This window comes from Lucilia cuprina, chromosome 2, assembly GCF_022045245.1.
Source record: "Lucilia cuprina isolate Lc7/37 chromosome 2, ASM2204524v1, whole genome shotgun sequence".
Taxonomy (NCBI): domain Eukaryota; kingdom Metazoa; phylum Arthropoda; class Insecta; order Diptera; family Calliphoridae; genus Lucilia; species Lucilia cuprina.
Window position 1 is genome coordinate 36,136,242 of NC_060950.1, and position 18,109 is coordinate 36,154,350.

General features: G+C 34.9%; 1 protein-coding gene across 1 annotated transcript in view; it reads left to right on the plus strand.

Annotated features, from left to right (window-relative positions):
* The first annotated feature begins 380 nt into the window (after positions 1–380).
* The window catches only part of LOC111674916 (S phase cyclin A-associated protein in the endoplasmic reticulum), a 106,733-nt gene continuing 89,004 nt past the window's right edge, over positions 381–18,109 (plus strand). The window contains exons 1-5 of the mRNA XM_046950707.1: positions 381–631; positions 790–1,011; positions 1,348–5,215; positions 5,280–5,537; positions 5,604–5,727. Coding sequence (XP_046806663.1) covers positions 903–1,011; positions 1,348–5,215; positions 5,280–5,537; positions 5,604–5,727 — 4,359 coding nt within the window. The 5' untranslated portion in view covers positions 381–631; positions 790–902. The remainder of the gene's footprint in view (positions 632–789; positions 1,012–1,347; positions 5,216–5,279; positions 5,538–5,603; positions 5,728–18,109) is intronic.

Genomic DNA, 18,109 nt, shown 5'->3' on the forward strand with positions numbered 1-18,109 from the left:
TTCACTGTATGTAAATAAAAACAAATATTGATAGGAAAAGGTATGCAAATAAGAAAACAAAAAATTATCATCTGTTCAATTGCATATAATTGTTTAGTGTACACTGGATAGATCTAAGTTTGTATCAAAAAATTTTTCTGTTATAATTTTTACTAAAATTTCTCAAAGTGTAATAATCTTATAAATAGTTTTTTAATGTTTTGTTTTGATTCTTATATTCTCCCGTGTAAACAAACTATTTTGGTACTTTATACCATGATACAACATGTGTACGTACATATTTTTACCGTTAAATACAACACTGCAAATGTTTATAGAATATTTTTGACATTTGCTTGTGCTCCTATTTATCTTTTTATTGTGAGCGAACAGCTGTCTTCATAGAAATTTTGTTTGTTTTAAATTTTTCTCGGTCGCAAAGAGATTTCAATCAAATAAATAACAATTAATTGAAAAATTAATAAACTAAAGCAGCTAAAATGCAAACAGATATAAACAATTATTGACAATAAAGCAAAAGAGTGCTTAAAAATATTGAAATTGGAAACATTTTAAATCATAAACATCAATTACGTTGCTGACAAAAAAAGAGTGCAAATTCGTTGTGCAGGCCAAAAAATAAAACAATAAGGTGTGACTCCTCAAGGAGACTACTAAAGGAATTAAACTTTGTTAAGGGATATTTTAATGAAACCTTTGCTAAAATTTTACATTGTGTGAAGGCATTAATTTTATTAAGAATTTCAAATTTTTAGACACTTCATTGATAATTGGTTCGAAATATTACAGGTGCTACTACACAAGAGGAACGAGTGGGTGTTAATAGTGACTAATATTTGCTTTGTCTACACGTTTTTATTGTGTTCACTTCAGTAACTTCAGTTGCATTTCGTGGTGCCACAATGGAAATGAAAGAAGTTTTGGCTCGTGAGGGCAGAGGAGATGTCAAAAATTTGTTAGTCTATCAAATGCGTGATGATAAACCATTGGCTTTGGGTGCTAATTATGAGAGTAAGTTAAATATAAATAAATTTAAAATGTTTTGTAATGTTTTGTGAGAAAATAAAATTAAATAACTAATCGTATCGATTCGACTTCATAATACGCTACACTGTTGAAGTTTATGACACCATTTAACGATGTTAAAAAATTAAAATCGTATCGCATTGAATATCATAACATTGATAACAGTTTTATGACTTCGGGTTCAAAAATGTCCAGTCGAAAAATGCTATTTCTGAACTGAAGAATCTTTCATATTAAATTAATTTAAAAATATGTTTTCATAATAATAACGTATATAAAATATTATTTGAAATTAAAATAATTCTCGCATATTATTTACAGAATCTGTACCATTGCCATTACACACGCATCGCAAACCACCAAAATCTCCAAATGCTTTATTGCCCCCGACAGCCGTGACACCCAAAAAAACACAATCGCCTTCACGCCATTCCAGTAAACAGTCAACGGGTCCCAGAGTGCGAAGTGCTTCTACGGGTCGTGATAAAAAGTCAGAACTACAGGCACGCTACTGGGCTTTACTTTTTGGTAATCTACAGCGGGCAGTTAATGAAATTTATCAGACTGTGGAGTGTTATGAAAATATATCGTCTTGCCAGGAGGCCATATTGGTACTAGAGAACTATGTACGAGACTTTAAGGCCTTGAGTGAGTGGTTCAAGGTCTCATGGGACTATGAGTCGCGTCCTTTACAGCAACGACCTAATTCTTTGGCTTGGGAGGTACGCAAGAGCAATCCCGTGCCTCGAGTAAGAGCTAAATCTTTGTCTAGCCCCACGGTATCGGGAAAATCTAGTCCCTGCCCTTGCAACTCGGGAAAAAGTTCTCCATGTTTGGGAAATTTGGATCAACATTCACCACGCAAAGGTTACCGGGTAAATGTACGAGAACTGTTTGCTTCTTCTAAGAGACAGCACACGGATAATCTAAAAGAATTTGAACAGGAACAACAGCCTCCTCCCGTGTCACCCAGAGTTGAGAATCAAGAAGAAGAGGAGACTTGCCATATGATTTTAGAAAATCGTAGCCATCAATATGCTCAAACAGATTTGGAAGATGATCATTTAACCTTAGCGGGAATACGAGAAAAAATGCAACGAGAACAGGAAGAAAGAGAGGCTCAATTACGACAGGAAGAAGAATTAAAAAGGCAACAAGAACTGGCAAGAAAACAACAAGAGGAAGAAGAAAAACAAATGAAAGAAAAAGAATTGGCGGAGGCACAACAAAAACAACATGAAATTGCTAACGAACCAACAGCCCTGGAAATGACCATTAAAAAATTAGATGACATGGAAAATGTTTTTCTTTCCACCAACACTAAAACGGAACCTACACCACCTGATACCGTTCTAAAAAGGGTGCAACCTTTAGAAGAAAAACCAACTAAATGTGAAAAGCCAGCAGCAGAAGGAAATAAAAAGGCAACGACATTACCCTCTACAGCCCAAAATAGTCCTTTAAAATATTCCAGTGTTTTAAATAGACCCGCAGCACCGGCCAACAGTAATGCTAATACAACAAAACCAACAATTGTAACCAATGCAACTAATAATACAAATCCTGTAAAACCAGTAGTTAATACGAAGGCATCTACTTTAAGAGCTTCAGCTGGTAGGCCGATTAATACGGTCTCCACAGCTAAAACTAGCTTTAATACCACACTAAAACGTTCTGCTACTACAGCTGCTGCAACTTCACAAAAACCACCATTTGCTGGTGGAAAAGCTTTACCCAGAAACAGAAATTCTCTACCGCCACGTTCAGTCAGCAGCAAACCAGATAATTATGGTCCACCCACTAATGTAGCCTCTCGTTTGTCTGCGCGATCGCGTACAATGATCGAAATGAATCAGAACGGTGGAGGACCACAGAAGTCAGCGAACAACTTAAAGCGCCAAACATCTATTACTTCAAGATATCTTAACAGCAACAACAACTTAACTTCCCATAAATCATCTAAAGATGATATAGGCAGCTCCACATCAACCCTGAAAGCTAGTAATGAAAAGATCTCATCGTCACGTTCCAGCATTAATCAGCATCCAACAACAGCGGACGATCGTAAATCTGAACCCAAACAAATGCCCAGTAATAATAATGACAACAATGATGGTTGGTTGACAGTGAAAAATAGAAGACGTTCCAGTATGCATTGGTCTTCTAGATTTAATCAGCCAACAGGTTATGCTAGTTTACCCACCCTAGCCCTACTTGATGAGAAGCAAAGTGATGAGGAACAAGAGGTAAAGTGTGCCACAGATGCGAAAAGTAAACCACAAACCAATGGTCATGCTAGCAAAGCTTCTAAAGTGGTAAAACAAACGCAAAAAATAGCACCAGATAAAAACAATAAAACCGCATCCTCATCTTCTTCAACTCTAAGGCCAGAAATAAAAAATGCTAAAGCAAAAGTTAATTCTTTGCCAACTCAAAAGAAAAGCTCTCTTCCAGCGAAAAAAGAAACAACTCCTCCTTTAATCGCTAGGACCTCAGCCGCCATAGTACCCACCAGACAAACTAATATAAAGCGTCAAAAATCTGATCTGACAGGTCTTAAAATGACTTCTTTACATAAGGAATATATGCGTAGCGAAAAGTTGGCTTTACGCAAACAAAACAACAGTCTCAATGGTGCTGCTAAGTCCTCCGAGTTATTGAATCATTACCATTTGGGTTCCGGAGATTGCTCTGATATTAATTCTTCTGCCGAAACCATAGTTGAAGCACAGAGCAGCCTTTCACCCGAATTAACCAACTCCGACATTAGTTGTGGCGATCATAATAAAATCGACATTAAAATACAAACAAATCGTGATTTTTCCAAAACTATAGGAGACCTTTATAAAAGCATTGCCAACAAAGCGGAAAATTCTCTTACTACTTCATCAACCTCTGGGCCTGGTGCTCTTTCGAGTTGTGATGAAAACGATGAGTGTGATGAACATCAACGTTTGCTTGTGGAAGAACAGGAATCTTTGGAGCGGCAGATTCGTGAATTAGAATCTACAGAAATAGACGTTGATACGGAAACAGATGAAACCGACTGCGAAGTTGGTATTCTTGAAACAGATCGTGATGATGAAGAGGAATTTGGTTTTCATGACGGTTTAGACACTTCCTCAGTTGTGTTTGTACCCATTAATGGCCAGGAAGATGATTCAAATCTCAGCCTGGAGACTAGATATCAAGCCTTGTTGTCTGAAATGTCTTGGGGTGAAAGAGAAGAAGCTTTGGCCACATTGCAGGCCTATGTGTCTCGTCATCCAGGTAGAGCTCAAGAATTACATCAAAAATTATCATCTCCTTCTAGGAGACGTTCACTGCAGGAAACTTTAAAAAAGTATCAAGCAAAACAGGCGCGAGCCCAACAAAAGCGTGAAAATCTTAAGAAGGAAAAAGCCATAAAAATACAACAGCTTTTGGCACGAGTGGAAGATGTTAAAGCAGCCAAGAGACAATTGATAGAAGATAAACGTTTAAAAATGGAGGGCAGACTACAACGTGCTGCCGAAAATCGTGAACTGTATTTGAGGCAAATAATTGAAAAGGCCCATGATGAAGAGAAAAAGCTCAAAGAAATTAATTTTATCAAAAACATAGAGGCACAAAACAAAAGGTTGGATCTCATAGAGTCTTCCAAAGAGACAGAGGGACGTTTGCAGGATTTAGAACAAGAAAGACAAAAGCGTCTTGAGGAGAAGGCAGCTAAAGAGGCAGCAGTTGAGAGACGTCGGCAGGAATTGGAAAAAGAAAGGCAACGTAAATTGGAAAAAATGAATGAAACTCGTTTGGAAAAAGAACAACGTATTGGCAAAATGCAAGAACAAAAGGAGAAACAACGTCAAGCATTGGCTCGTGAGAAGGCCAGAGATCGTGAGGAACGTTTGTTGGCATTGCAAGTGCAGCAACAACAAACCACCGAAGAATTACAAAGGAAAATATTACAAAAACAAAAGGAATCGGCCAGACGTCACGAGGAGAATATCGAACATATAAGACAAAGGGCTCTAGAGCTGACTATACCTTCGAGAAATGTAGAAGAAAATGGTCTTATACGTTCCGAAGGTGAGGAGCAACCAGCTGAAGATTGTGATCTCTCATCGACCGTCTCCGATGTGGGCAGTCGAGAACATACACGTGGCTACAAAAAGAAAATGAAGAAACTAAAACAAAGAATGTCACAAGGGTGAGAAGAGTATTAAACAATAAAATAGAACTCATTCTTATAAATTGTATTTTTCTATTTTCAGTGCCGAAGAATACATGAAAGAATTACAACCCGTTCCATTGCACATGAAGCGAGAATCTCAAGTTCCCAAATATCTTAATTTGGTTAATAAAGGTGGTGGTTCTCAAGGCTTGGAACGTGCTATCGGTCAATTATTGCGCATTATGGCTAAAGCTCAGGTCTTTGATTTTCAATGTTTCCTTCTAATGGATGGCTTAGGAACCATTTCTTCAAATGTCATTACAAAGGGCATGCAAGAGGATGCAGAAGTTTCCAAAAAGTGAGTTTATATATTTAGATAATCATGTAGGTTGCAACTGACTGTCGTTTTTATATTGTTTTTTAGGGCTGTTGTTCTTGCAGTGCAATTGTATCGTAATGCTTGTACATTATGTCCTCAAATAGCACGTCACGCCATTTTAGGAAATACTCTTGTTGTTTTATTTGATGCTCTATTCCAAAGTTTGCAGGTAAGTTTAACTGAATTTTTGTTATTATTTTAGTAAAATTTTATTTGTTGCGTTAAACCAAAGCTGGTAATATTTACTTATACGTACATTGTTATATGTTTTATCTCTGTCCATCGAATCAAAAATAAGATTTTTTAAATTGCACATATTTTATGTTATATATGTCTGCACTAAACAAACGACAAATTATGTATACCTACTATCAAAGCATATGCTACCACAAAGTATACCCGTTCCCACGACAATTGGCTATCTGCTCCGGAACTATCCGATTCTAAATCGGCCAAAGATTGTCAACTCAGCAACAGCTGTATCAACCGGAAGTTTTTTCCCCAGGGAAGAACATCCAGTAACATACAAGTTACCGAGCACAGCAGGGCAGAATTTTGATTTTTAAAATAAATCTCATTTCTGGTGTGATCGGCATAAAATTTTAAATGAAAATGGATTTGAAATTTCTTGTAGAATAGTGCGTTTATGGCGTATATGGTACATGTGCAGGAAATACATATGATGTATCGTAGTGATTTTTATATACAAAAACTTATTTATTTAGTTCCGATGTCTTTATATATCAACGAAATATACGATTTCCGAAAGTGGATCTTATATTACAGGTATAAACAATTATGTACCGATCCGAAACTATTTTGGACTAAACCTAAACAAATTTCTTATTGAGGGGTAGGGTATTGGCTCATTCTGATAAAATTCTTTAGAGAGATTTATGCTCGTAATAAACTTAATTATGTCGAATTTCAGCGCTATATTTGTATTTTGAAGTCGGTAATGAACGTTTAAGTTATTTTCTGAGGGTGGCCTTATAAGGGGAGTAGGGTCAATTGTGAACCGAACCTCGTAACATTTGATAAAATAATTTTGACTAGTAAGAAACTTGTATATGTCGAATTTCATCGTTATTCTCTTACTTTTTAAGGCAAAGTTTTTTGGGAAGAACTTATATGAGGGGTAGGGTCGGTAGAGATTTTTTGGCTTAAACAAACCTTACCAATAATAATTATTTGTGGAATATCCTTTTTTAAGTCTATGATCAATATTTCGATATGTTACTAACAGAATGACACCATCTTTTTTGATGGTGGGTATAATAACGAACAAAGTATTTCAGAAATTGGTTTCGTACAGGTAGTTTTTTACCGATTAGCATTGGCTATAAAATAGTGGTGTGATATATTGCAGCTCAAAATTTACATTAGGATGATTTCCGAATAAGTTTATCGACTGGTTTCTTAATAATAAATATTTAAAAAAGGCGATTCATAATATTTATTACCAAATTCATTAAAGATATGAATTTATTTTTTCTGTGCAGTTAAATACTAAAAAAATTTAATATTTTTAAATATTGCACGTTTGAATGACAGCGATATATTTAAGATTGATATATTTTTAACATAAAATGTTTGCCTATAAATAAGGGAACAGAAAGAGTATTATGGACCCATCCTTACAAAATTTGGTGATGAGATTTTGTACCATATAAATCTTTTTTGTTTTTATTTTCAACATTATACTTGTATTTTAGCCTGTCGTAACATCGTTATCAAAAGTGGACTCTAGTGAATCCATCTTTATTAAATTTAATGCAGATAGGTATATGTGTTCTTATAAACTTGTTTATGACAAATTTTACTACTATGTTGGTATTAATAAGCCTGTTTTGAGCTTTAAAGTCATTTTCTTAAGAGGAATTTATATGGGTATGTATATATGGGTATGGTTAACAATGATATTATGAGATCAATTATAAGCGTTAGAGTATTTTTTTGAAGTAGACTTTATTATGTTCCGATTATCTTCAAATTTGGTCTAGAGATTTTGTTTTTATAAAACTTGTTTGTGTGAAATTTTGTCGCTTACTGCTATTGTTAACTCATTTAAGAACGATAGGGTCATTTTCTAATGGGGTCCTATAATAAGTGGTAGGATCATTTATGAGCCGATTGTCACTAAATTTAGTAAAGTAATTTTTGTTCCTGTTTGTGTTGAATTTCGTCATAATACTGTTATTTTAAAGCCATTTTTAAGTGTTTAAATCAAATTTCAAAGATAGATTTTTGTTCTTATAGAACTTTAATAAACTTTTATCTTTATATAACAAGTGTTAAAAAAACACATTCGAAAATTCAAAAAGTATTTGTAGTTAAAAATCTATAAGAAAGATTTCTTGCAGAAATGTCTAGTAGATAATTAAAACAACATTGTTTTTGAAGTGAATTCATAAAGTACTTGTAATGTTTCAATAAATAAACATTTTGTGGCTTTTCTAAAACCCATATTTTGAAAGCTGTTAATTTTGGCTCTTTCAACTCAAAAGTTTGCCCTGCTCAAGGCGATTTTCTTAAAAAATTTTTAATTTGTAAAAGACTTAGGGCGGGTTTCTTACTCATCAGTTAAACTAGACTTAACTTGCTGTTAGATTAAACTCGGAACAAATATAGGCGGACTTTAACCGATAATTGTGTTTTTCAGTTTTACATTTAAGCTCAGTTAAATTTATTAGTATTGCCAAGTTTTCACTCAAAAACATAAACAATGAACAATGAATTTGATTCAGATTTGGATTTCAAAGGAGATTACTGAGACAAAATAAAAGTAAACTCGGACATAAATAATTGACTAGAGACATAAGGATCATCAAATTTTTTTCATCGTTTTTTGATGAATCTTAATGCGGCTTTAGTTTAGAATATGTGGAAATTAAAACACAATTTGATATCGATTAGTACGTCTTGAACAAAGAACATATCATTTATCGAATTACTATAGTACTGGACTTCAGAATGTCATTTTTTACGTTTTTTTTTCAAATTTATTTCCATTAAATTTTCTTTACACCATTCACTAAAATATGAGTAATGAACTATGGTTGGATTGACTCACTGTGTATATTATTTTTCAATGTTCAGAAAGTAAGTTTCCGGGACGTAATTCCTAAGAATGTTCCAATCAGTGTTAGTCAGTGTGAGTTTCACTGTCCTATCCACATGCTCTGCATTCGCCTGTATAGATGTGCTCGTAATCCATCATACTTACTTCAGACTTGCTCTGTTTCTGTTTTTGGGTCTTCAATATATAACCCCAGGCCCACTTTATCTATCAACTTAGAGTCATCCGTGTAACACTTGACCAAGACATTTTATCTGGGATCAGTTTTTCAAAGTTTCTCACATATTCTGTGTCTGGTGTGTGATCAGGCATGTGTATAACCTTCCAATGTGTCCAGTATACATTGATGACGTGTCCTATAACCGCTTTTAACCAGTTCGCTTAAAGTAAAGAGCCGTTTGGCTATAAGCGCCGCTTCATATCTTAAATATGTTTCAATGGGTGAAATATCTAGCAACTTTTCCAGAGCTTTGTTGTAGGTAGTACACATTGCAACACTTATACCCAAGCAGCATGTACGCTAACCTCCCTGTAGTAGTTTGATATTACACTTTTTGTCCAAACAGTCCACCATATTATTGATGCATAAGCAAGTATTAGGATAGGACTAAGACCCCATTTCATGCCTATAGCATCGATGTGCGCTGTTGATCCTATCCTTTATGTGGTATCTCCATTTTAATTTCCGGTCTAAGATTACACCTAAGTCTGTCTACAATTTGTCTGTCAATGGTATATTTTCTTGCTCAGAAAGCAAGGGTTCAGTATACGTAGAAATTTTTGTCTTTCTTGTGAAAAGACAGATTTCCGTTTTCGCGGGTTAACATTAAGGCCTCTCGGATGAGCCAAGCAAGCACAAGGTCATATTGAGAGCCTCCTCAGCTCTTCTACTCAAGTAATTTGGATGCTTTCCCTTTAAAAGAATTACGACATCGTCTGCGTAGAAAACAGGTCCTTTCTCAGTTAGTGTCCTTTGGTGTGTTTTAATCGTGGTAACCCAGACTAAAGGGTAAAAAATGTCACACTGCTGTATATCACGAAATACCTTTTTCCTGATAGTTATATCGTAGAGTTATATTGTATATCTCGCAGCTTATCCATCCGTTCAACATAAAACAGATCAAGGGATTGTATAATAGTGTTAGTGTGCATGTTATTGAAAGCGCCTTCGATGTCAATGTATACCGCCAGTGTATACATTGAAAGAATTCATAAATGTAATAGACAATTTCGTTTAGAGCGGTTTCCACCGATCGACCCTTATCTAAGCATTCTGCTTAAATTTTAGGTCTTTGTCTGGTATACTCCTTTGAACCATACTATCGACTATCCGTTCCAAGGTTTTAAGTAGGAAGGAAGTAAGACTTATCGCTCTATAGGACTTAGGTATCGCATAGCTAGGTTTCTCTGGTTCGATTATAAATATTACCCTTGCATTCTGCCATTTAATGGATGTATATATTATAAGATATATACCTCATCAACATCACGCCCATGCTGAACTTGCAGCTCACGCTCTCTTTTGTTTTTTTATCTTTGAAGCGATAGAGTGGTCAACTATTCTATTGTATGTATAGGTAGTTTAGCTATGATAGCACTCATCTGTTTTACCATTTGCTCTACTTCATACTTTTTGGGATTTGTTATAATGGCGTTGTTATTATCATCTGAGAATTCAAAATCGGAGTCCTCACCTATATTTAAAGGCTTAGGTAACTTAGAGCTCTCTCCGAGTACATCCCTCTCTTTCACCCCTATGTTTTTGGCAATGGCATGCTGTACACTTAACGAGATGTGTTAATAGCGTAATAAGTGGATATATACAGTATATAATATGTGGTTTTTGACATTTTTCTTTGCTTTAAATATATAATTATTGTTACATTGGATATTTGCCTAGATCTAAGCTGATATAGAAATTGAATATCTGGTATAGTCTGTAGAATAGACCAGATTTTCTGTATTATAGTGTTTATTTCCGAATTGCAGATTTTCTTGTCAGGCTTAGTTCTGTCAGAACGTTTTTGGTTTAAATTAAAGAAATTTGAAATTCAATGTTTTTTACCTTATTTTAATTTTTACTGTGTAAAAATCTTTTGCGTATCGTTATCTTTAAGCCGTATTTCAAAATAATATTTTCCATTACTACTTAGCACAAAACAGCGTTTCAGTACACCAAAAAAAATTATTATTGAAATAAAAAATATCAAATTAAAATACGAAATAAAATTTCAATTCAAAACTATTTATTGGCACCTACTTAAAGCACATAAAGATTTAAATCTCGTTCATCCCTTGAATAAAGACATTTTTTGATTCATCACTTTATGATGCGTAAGCAGCCAAGAGTAGTGTTTAATTTATTGCTCCAACGCCATTTATGTCAATGAAGGCGCCACTTGATAAAAATCCCCAACCGCACACATACTCTTACTGTCATACGTACCACACAAGCACACACAATCCAGTATGCTGTTGACATTTCATGCGAAAAGCATTGGAGTAACGACTGGGAAGGTGGAGATGGCACAAGAAGAAGAGCAAGCATTAAGCCTATCGCCAGTTTTAAATTGTATAAGAAAAAAATTAAAACAAATAAACAAAATCAAACAGAATTTTTTAATAGCAACCTAATAAATGTCGAAAACTTTTAAATTCAAATAAATAATATGACGAAGAAACGAAGAAGAAGAAGTGGGGAGAGTATATTAGTATAGTAAAATGGACAGACACGTGAAATAAGAATAATTTTAAAAAACAAAAAAAGAATTCCATAATAACTTGTTAAATAAACAAATTCGAAAAGCTTAAATTTCAAACTGTCTCCTAGGAGGAGCGAACATTGTTTTGTGTGAACTTTTTCAAAACATCTTTCACTAAATTTAATTTTCGATTCCATTGGCACTTGAGTGTCTACATTGTCATGAACAGAAAAAAAATGCAGAAACGACAATATAATAACAACGACGACAGCAGCAACAATAGGAAACAGTAAAATTTACAATCACTTTCAAAACTATTCTTAAAGGTAATAAATTCTTTAGCTTTTTTATTTCCTTCTTCCCTTTTCTTTTATTCTTTTTCTATCGTGATGCAATTCATTCGCATTTGGTGAGCTAATGTTATTTTTTTGGGGAAGAATACTATTGTTAAGGATTAAGTAAACTTCCATTAATTTATGTCGGGTTCATTTAGGTTGAAAGATCAGATCTGAAAATATAAAGCTAGGCTACTATCCAACATGTTATGCGCTACTTTTCACGTAAAAAGTTAATGGTAAAATCATTATGTAGCGATATATGAAAATAATGTTCGTGCGACATTCTAAAGACCGAAGTTCCCTAGAATTTTGTATTTTTATATTTGTCAAGACATTTCGATCTAATTTCGACAAAAAATTACCAGCTTTAACGAAAACAATAAAATCATTCTATTTTTGGACACTACTCGCTCTGCTATAATAGATTCTTTCGCCCATGATTTTAATTTAATCTCCAAAAGGTCTTGCGTTAACAAACTTAAGTTTCCTTTGCTTTAAAGCAAGTAAGCTTTAGGTGAACACCTGCCACAGGGTGACCTTGTTTGACGAGCTGCGCGCAGGTGCGCGCAAGTGAAAATTGTTATACATGTTTATATTCGTCTATGTACAATCATTTTTCTTAAGTGTTCAAGCTGTTCTACTGTACTTTAATCTTTCCCCCGGGGGCATGTTACCTTGGCGAGACCTCCGCCTTGGTGTTATTGCAATCCAGGGGTATAAAGAGGGCCCAATACCTCCTAATCTGACCGGGATTGAAAAATTGGTTGTCTCAGTCTACTGTTTGGCTTAGTCCTTGCATAGATTGCCAGAGGTCAGACCAGAGCACCGCATAATCTGGTACTACGGGTGGCCAGTTGCCCGCAGGACTATGTCCTGGCTGGTCAGTTGGTTGAGGTTCTTCGGGATCCACGTAGTGGCTGTGGTTGAACCCAAATTCGCGGGAAGAGTATAAGTGGCGGTTAAAAGACTGATATTTCGAGATAAGTTCGGTACTGTTGCCGAAAATCAACAGATACCCCACAGAGGAGTGACTGTGGGACTAAGCGTTGGAAATGGGTTGGTCGATTGTATATGATACGGAATGAATGTAAAGGTCTGTACTTTAATCTCTTGCCATAGTATTCCCATTGAGGAAAAGTATCCCGACAAGGAAAAGACAATCGCTACTTTCGGCCGATACATTTCTCTAGAACATTTTCATTATCTAAAAACTTATCCCAGGAATCATTAGAAAAGTATAAAAATACCCCGACAAAGAACAGACAATCGCTAGTTTCGAGCCGATAGAAGGGGCGATGATATACTCATTTCTTAAGAACATTTTCATCATCTAAAGACTCATCTCAAGACTTTTCTTCACCTCTTAAAGTCGCATAACCACACTAATGGGATGGCACTTACGTGCCTAGGGAGGTAATTAATTGTCCGAAGTACGGAGTGAGTTATATTGAATTACCTATTACTCCCTGAGGTGTTCATTTTTTCAACCAAAATTATGGACATGTTTATCCGAGATTTTATAGTTAATTAGTGTTCCACTATTAGGTATACGTATATCTACAAATTAGATTTCTTGTTTTTTTTTTATTTTTTGCATGAATGAAAAAGTCACAAAGTCATATATTTCATGGTTTCTGCTTCTTAAGAACATTTGTTGGATGTTGGTTGGCGCTGACAATGACTGGCCATTTTACATCTTTGTTTGTGTTGTTGTTATTTCTTAAATTCTTAGTTGGTTGGAAAATCTTGTTGTTGTTGGTTTTTCTTCTTATTGTTGTTTTTGTCATCGTCCGTAACACACATTGTACTTCAAACAGTTTAATTTAGAGGGCTCAAAAAAGTCGAAGTTTATTTCGTTTTGTAGTTTTTGTTAAAGTTTTGGCTTTTAACATTGGCATTCTGATGGTGAGTTTCTTGTTGCTGTTCTTATATATTTTTACATACCAACACAATCACCATCAACTACCATCACCAGCATCGACGACAACAACGACATTTATCGCAGTCGTCGTGTAATATAAGAAGAGTTGCGTAAGTAAACTGGCGCCATCAGTGACACTTTTATTGTGCGTTAATTTGTTCAGCGGCAAAACAATTATTTCTAAATTAAATTCTTCTTCCAAAAGAAATAAACACTTAAAGAGTAAATACAAACACACAATGAAAGATCCGTACACATACACATTCGTATATAATGTATGTATGCATAGTTAAAACTTTTAAAACAATAGAAAAACGCATTATTTCGGTTTAATTTATTTCTATTTTTAAGAAAACTTTTTTAGATTATTTTTCGATACACTTTTTATTACGTTTCTGCTTTTTTGTAATTTATTTGATTGGAAATCTTTAACCGAGCCATTGTTATGTTAACTCTTTCTCGTATACGGGACACCGGTGTCCCAAGATTTTTTTATATTTTTCTCAACTTAGATCGTTGTATTGAGTTAATAAATGGTTATTTTTCAAAGAAATTTCAAAGAAAGGATATCATGCGATATCTTTCGAAAATACTTTACATTTTTCATCAAAAATGATCAATATACGTCAAAAAAAGTGTGTGGTGAAAATATATCTTTAAAATTCCAACGGTTTATTTTTGTGCGTGAAAGTGTTAAATCTGAAAACAATATGAAATGGTTGGGGTCTAAAATAGAAAAATGTGGTGGATGCTTTGTTTTATCATATCTGTGCACTATCTATGCAAAATTTTGCATTATGATAGGCGCGGTTTAATGATTTTTGTAAATATCTATTTACCTTTTTATTATACCCTACATCATTTTAGTGGGGAGGGTATGAATTTCAAAAGATTAACGTGAGCACCTGCCTTGACGGCCTTATCTCACGGTGGTCTTTTTCATCCACCGGGTAGATTAGAGACGGTCCACCATTCGCCCCTGAATTCTCAGGTAGCAATTTTTGTACATGGCTGGCCGGTTCATGTACAAGTATTTTGCCGAAGTACTCGAGCTATCTAATCTCTTGCCATAGCAGCCCCGTTGCGGAATGACAGGCCGCATTAGGAAATTATGCGCGTACCCCGACAAGGAAAAAGCAATTACTGGTCTAAAGTCAGTAGAAGGGGGTGACAAGGCCCAACATCAGGTGAAATCAATCTTCCGACAATGCGGAAGTGACCACCCTTAATGATGCCATGAAAGAATTGCATTATTAAAAAAGCAATCTCCATCATCTAATGACCCATTCCAGTGCATTCCTTAACCTCTTTAAGCCCGCGCAACCACACTACTAAGATGGCTCTGTTGTTTTGGCAACAGCACCTAGAGTCATATTTGGTAGTCCGAAATACCCGACAAAATGGATCAGGATCCCTCTTATATGAACCGATCAATGTAACAAAGGAAGTAGGAATTTCCAAAGTCAATTAATTCCAATAATTGCCCCGACAAATAGTCGCGCAGCATTATCAATATATCCTGTTGAGATGGCAACAGCACCGAAGAACTTCCCCGATGCTTGAGAGACTTTCCCGGTCTTTCACCAATTTTAGCATCAGTTCCATTCCCATGATCATAAAGATTGATCTAAGGGATGACAGGCAACCATTGAATACTGACCTGACAATTCCCCAGCATATACTGGCGTCCCACTACGCGAACGGTAAGAGATACCGATCGGGTTTAGGAATCCAGCATATGATGCTTTGTACACAGACCTGCGATTTTTGGTATTAAACCTCGCGATTTTGGGTATTAAACCACAACCACTACGTGGATCCCGAAGGAACCTCAACCAACTGACCAGCCAGAACATAGTCCTGTGGGCAACTGGCCACCCGTAGTACCAGATAATGTGGTGCTCTCGTTCGACCTCATGCCAAATCATTTCGAGGCGAAGCCAAGGATACATTTGACATCACCAGTTTTAGTCCCGGCAGACTAGAGGTATTGGTAGCACCTCTTTACCCGGGTATTGCAATACACCATGATGGAGATTTCACCATGTAAACATGCCCCCGGGGGGAGTGGGGAGGATATATTGGATTTGTGCTGATGTTTGTAACGCACAATAATATTGGTCGTACACCCACCTTAAAGTATACCAATCGGCTCAGAATCATTTGCTGAGTCGATTTACATGGTGAACATCGGTCCATTATTTCACCTAGCCCCCATACAACTGTACCTCCGACTAGGGCTTGTAAATATTTTAATCAAACTACAGGTCGCAATTTTGAAGATAATTCAATGAAATATTATTTTATGGTACTGTAGACGAAGCCTATTGAAAATAGTTAACAACGGTCCATTATTTCACCTAGGCCCCATAGATCTGAACCCGCCAAATAGGGTTTTTAATTCATAATTATGTTTAATATAATCGTATCTCGACCAAAAGCTGACAAGTTATATACAAACCTTGATGACCCTCATGAACTTTATAATTATAGGGCCTCATTTGACCCTAGCCCCTATATAAAGCCCCCATCAAAATTTTACTTAAATATCCACATTTATATTAAACAGTAAATGGCTTTAGTATATCTGAGGCAACATACAATTCAACTTAAATGCTTTACTATGAAAACTAAATCACATTTTATTCGTATACAGGTGTAGGGTATTATATGGTCGGCCTGCCCGACTATAACTTCTTACTTGTTTTTTTATTTTTATACCAACTTTGTTTGTTGATAGTTCTATAGAGTTCAAAGGTGAATACAATAAAATTTTTCGAAATACTAGCTTGTCGGACTTTTTTTGAATTGCCATCCACAATCTCCAGACTTAAATGCTTTGAAGAATCTGTTTGTCGATAGTTTAATAGGAATCAAACGAGAATATAATAAAATTTTTCAAAATATTTGCTGATGTTTGTTGGACTTAAGTTTTGATTTATCATCTACAATCTCCAGACTTTAATGCTTTATAGAATCTGTTTAGCATTTTAAAGCGTATAGTATTTGGTGTTGTCCCTTCTATCGTCTTGAAAATAAAGTTATAACTTCAGTCATATTTGGTTTTATATTGAGGTTAAATTTGAAATAATCCTATATAGCGATTCGATCTTTTGTCAGTTATTATCATGATTTCAGTTATATTAGCATATCAATATAAATGGTAATTTTCTGTAAAGGGCCTTTAATGGAAACTTGAGTCCAGAGAGTGGAGTGTTTTACGTGAACACCAGACAAATGATATATTTCACGTTACATTTAAACATTTCGCACTATTAGTTTATAGTCCCTTCAGACTAGAAATCGTGGACTGATATTGCCAATTTTCAAAATTAAACTTTATCAATAGAGAATATTTGTATTTTAGATTAATAGCTTCGCCGATGTGGGCTCAATCAAGCTTTAAATAGGCACAGGGACATTTGAATCGAATATAAATAAACCTCTGTTGGTATATGTCCAATATCATATGTGTTTTAAATTGAATTACAAAATCAATACACCCCCACCCATCCTTTTTGATAGAGGGTTATACACACACGTCATTAATGCTTTTAAGTATGCAACAGTTGTGTGAAACGAATAAAAAAATATAAAAACTAGATCAAAATAAAATAAACGAACATTCAAAGTCAAATTCCAATAAATATACACATACAACAAACGAATGAACGAGTAAGCGAACAAATAAATAAAGGAATGATAATTAATGCACGACACAACAATAAATAAACGTATAAAAGCACGTGAACATAGTCATGACGAATGAATACTTAATAAAATAACAACAAAGAAAATATATCACATAAAGACTAAAACAATGAATTTAGAGAATATTATATAAAGGAATTTAATTAATCTTAAATTAAAAAAATCCGTTGAAGATTTAGTATTGGTTTATAAATCACCTAAATTCACATTCAATAAAATTCGCTTAGTTCCCAATTTGGTCGAACTCGTTATTTGAAAATTCATAAATTTTAATAATCATTTTTATTTACATTTTTTAAAAAAGGATGAGATGACAAAAGATAGGAAATTAAATACATATTTTAAACTCTTAACCATACATACAAACGCACATACATGTATGTGTACTCTCTAAAAGTAACCCAGCAGTTTCCGAACTTGAAGTTTGGGGTGACAGTCATGAACAATCTACTTAACCTACCACTTAGAGTTATCCCTAACCAACAATCTACCAAGGTAACTAGATGTTTTAACATGTACTTGTCCTTGGAGCAAGTCAATCGCCACTTCATAGATTACAAAGAGACAGTCAGAACGCTAAAGGAGATAATACATTACAATGAACTTTTTCGCTTAAGTATCTACTTTTGAGATTATTTGGGGACAGTAATGTAAAGACTGTTTCGCTATCGCTTACAAAAGGACGACTGTCATCACTCTCTTTTACGAAAAGTGCATCCGTGACGAAATACGGATTAAAGCCGACTTTTTGGAAATAACAGTAATTTTCGGATGACGAATTGCCGGGTAATAATCCTTGT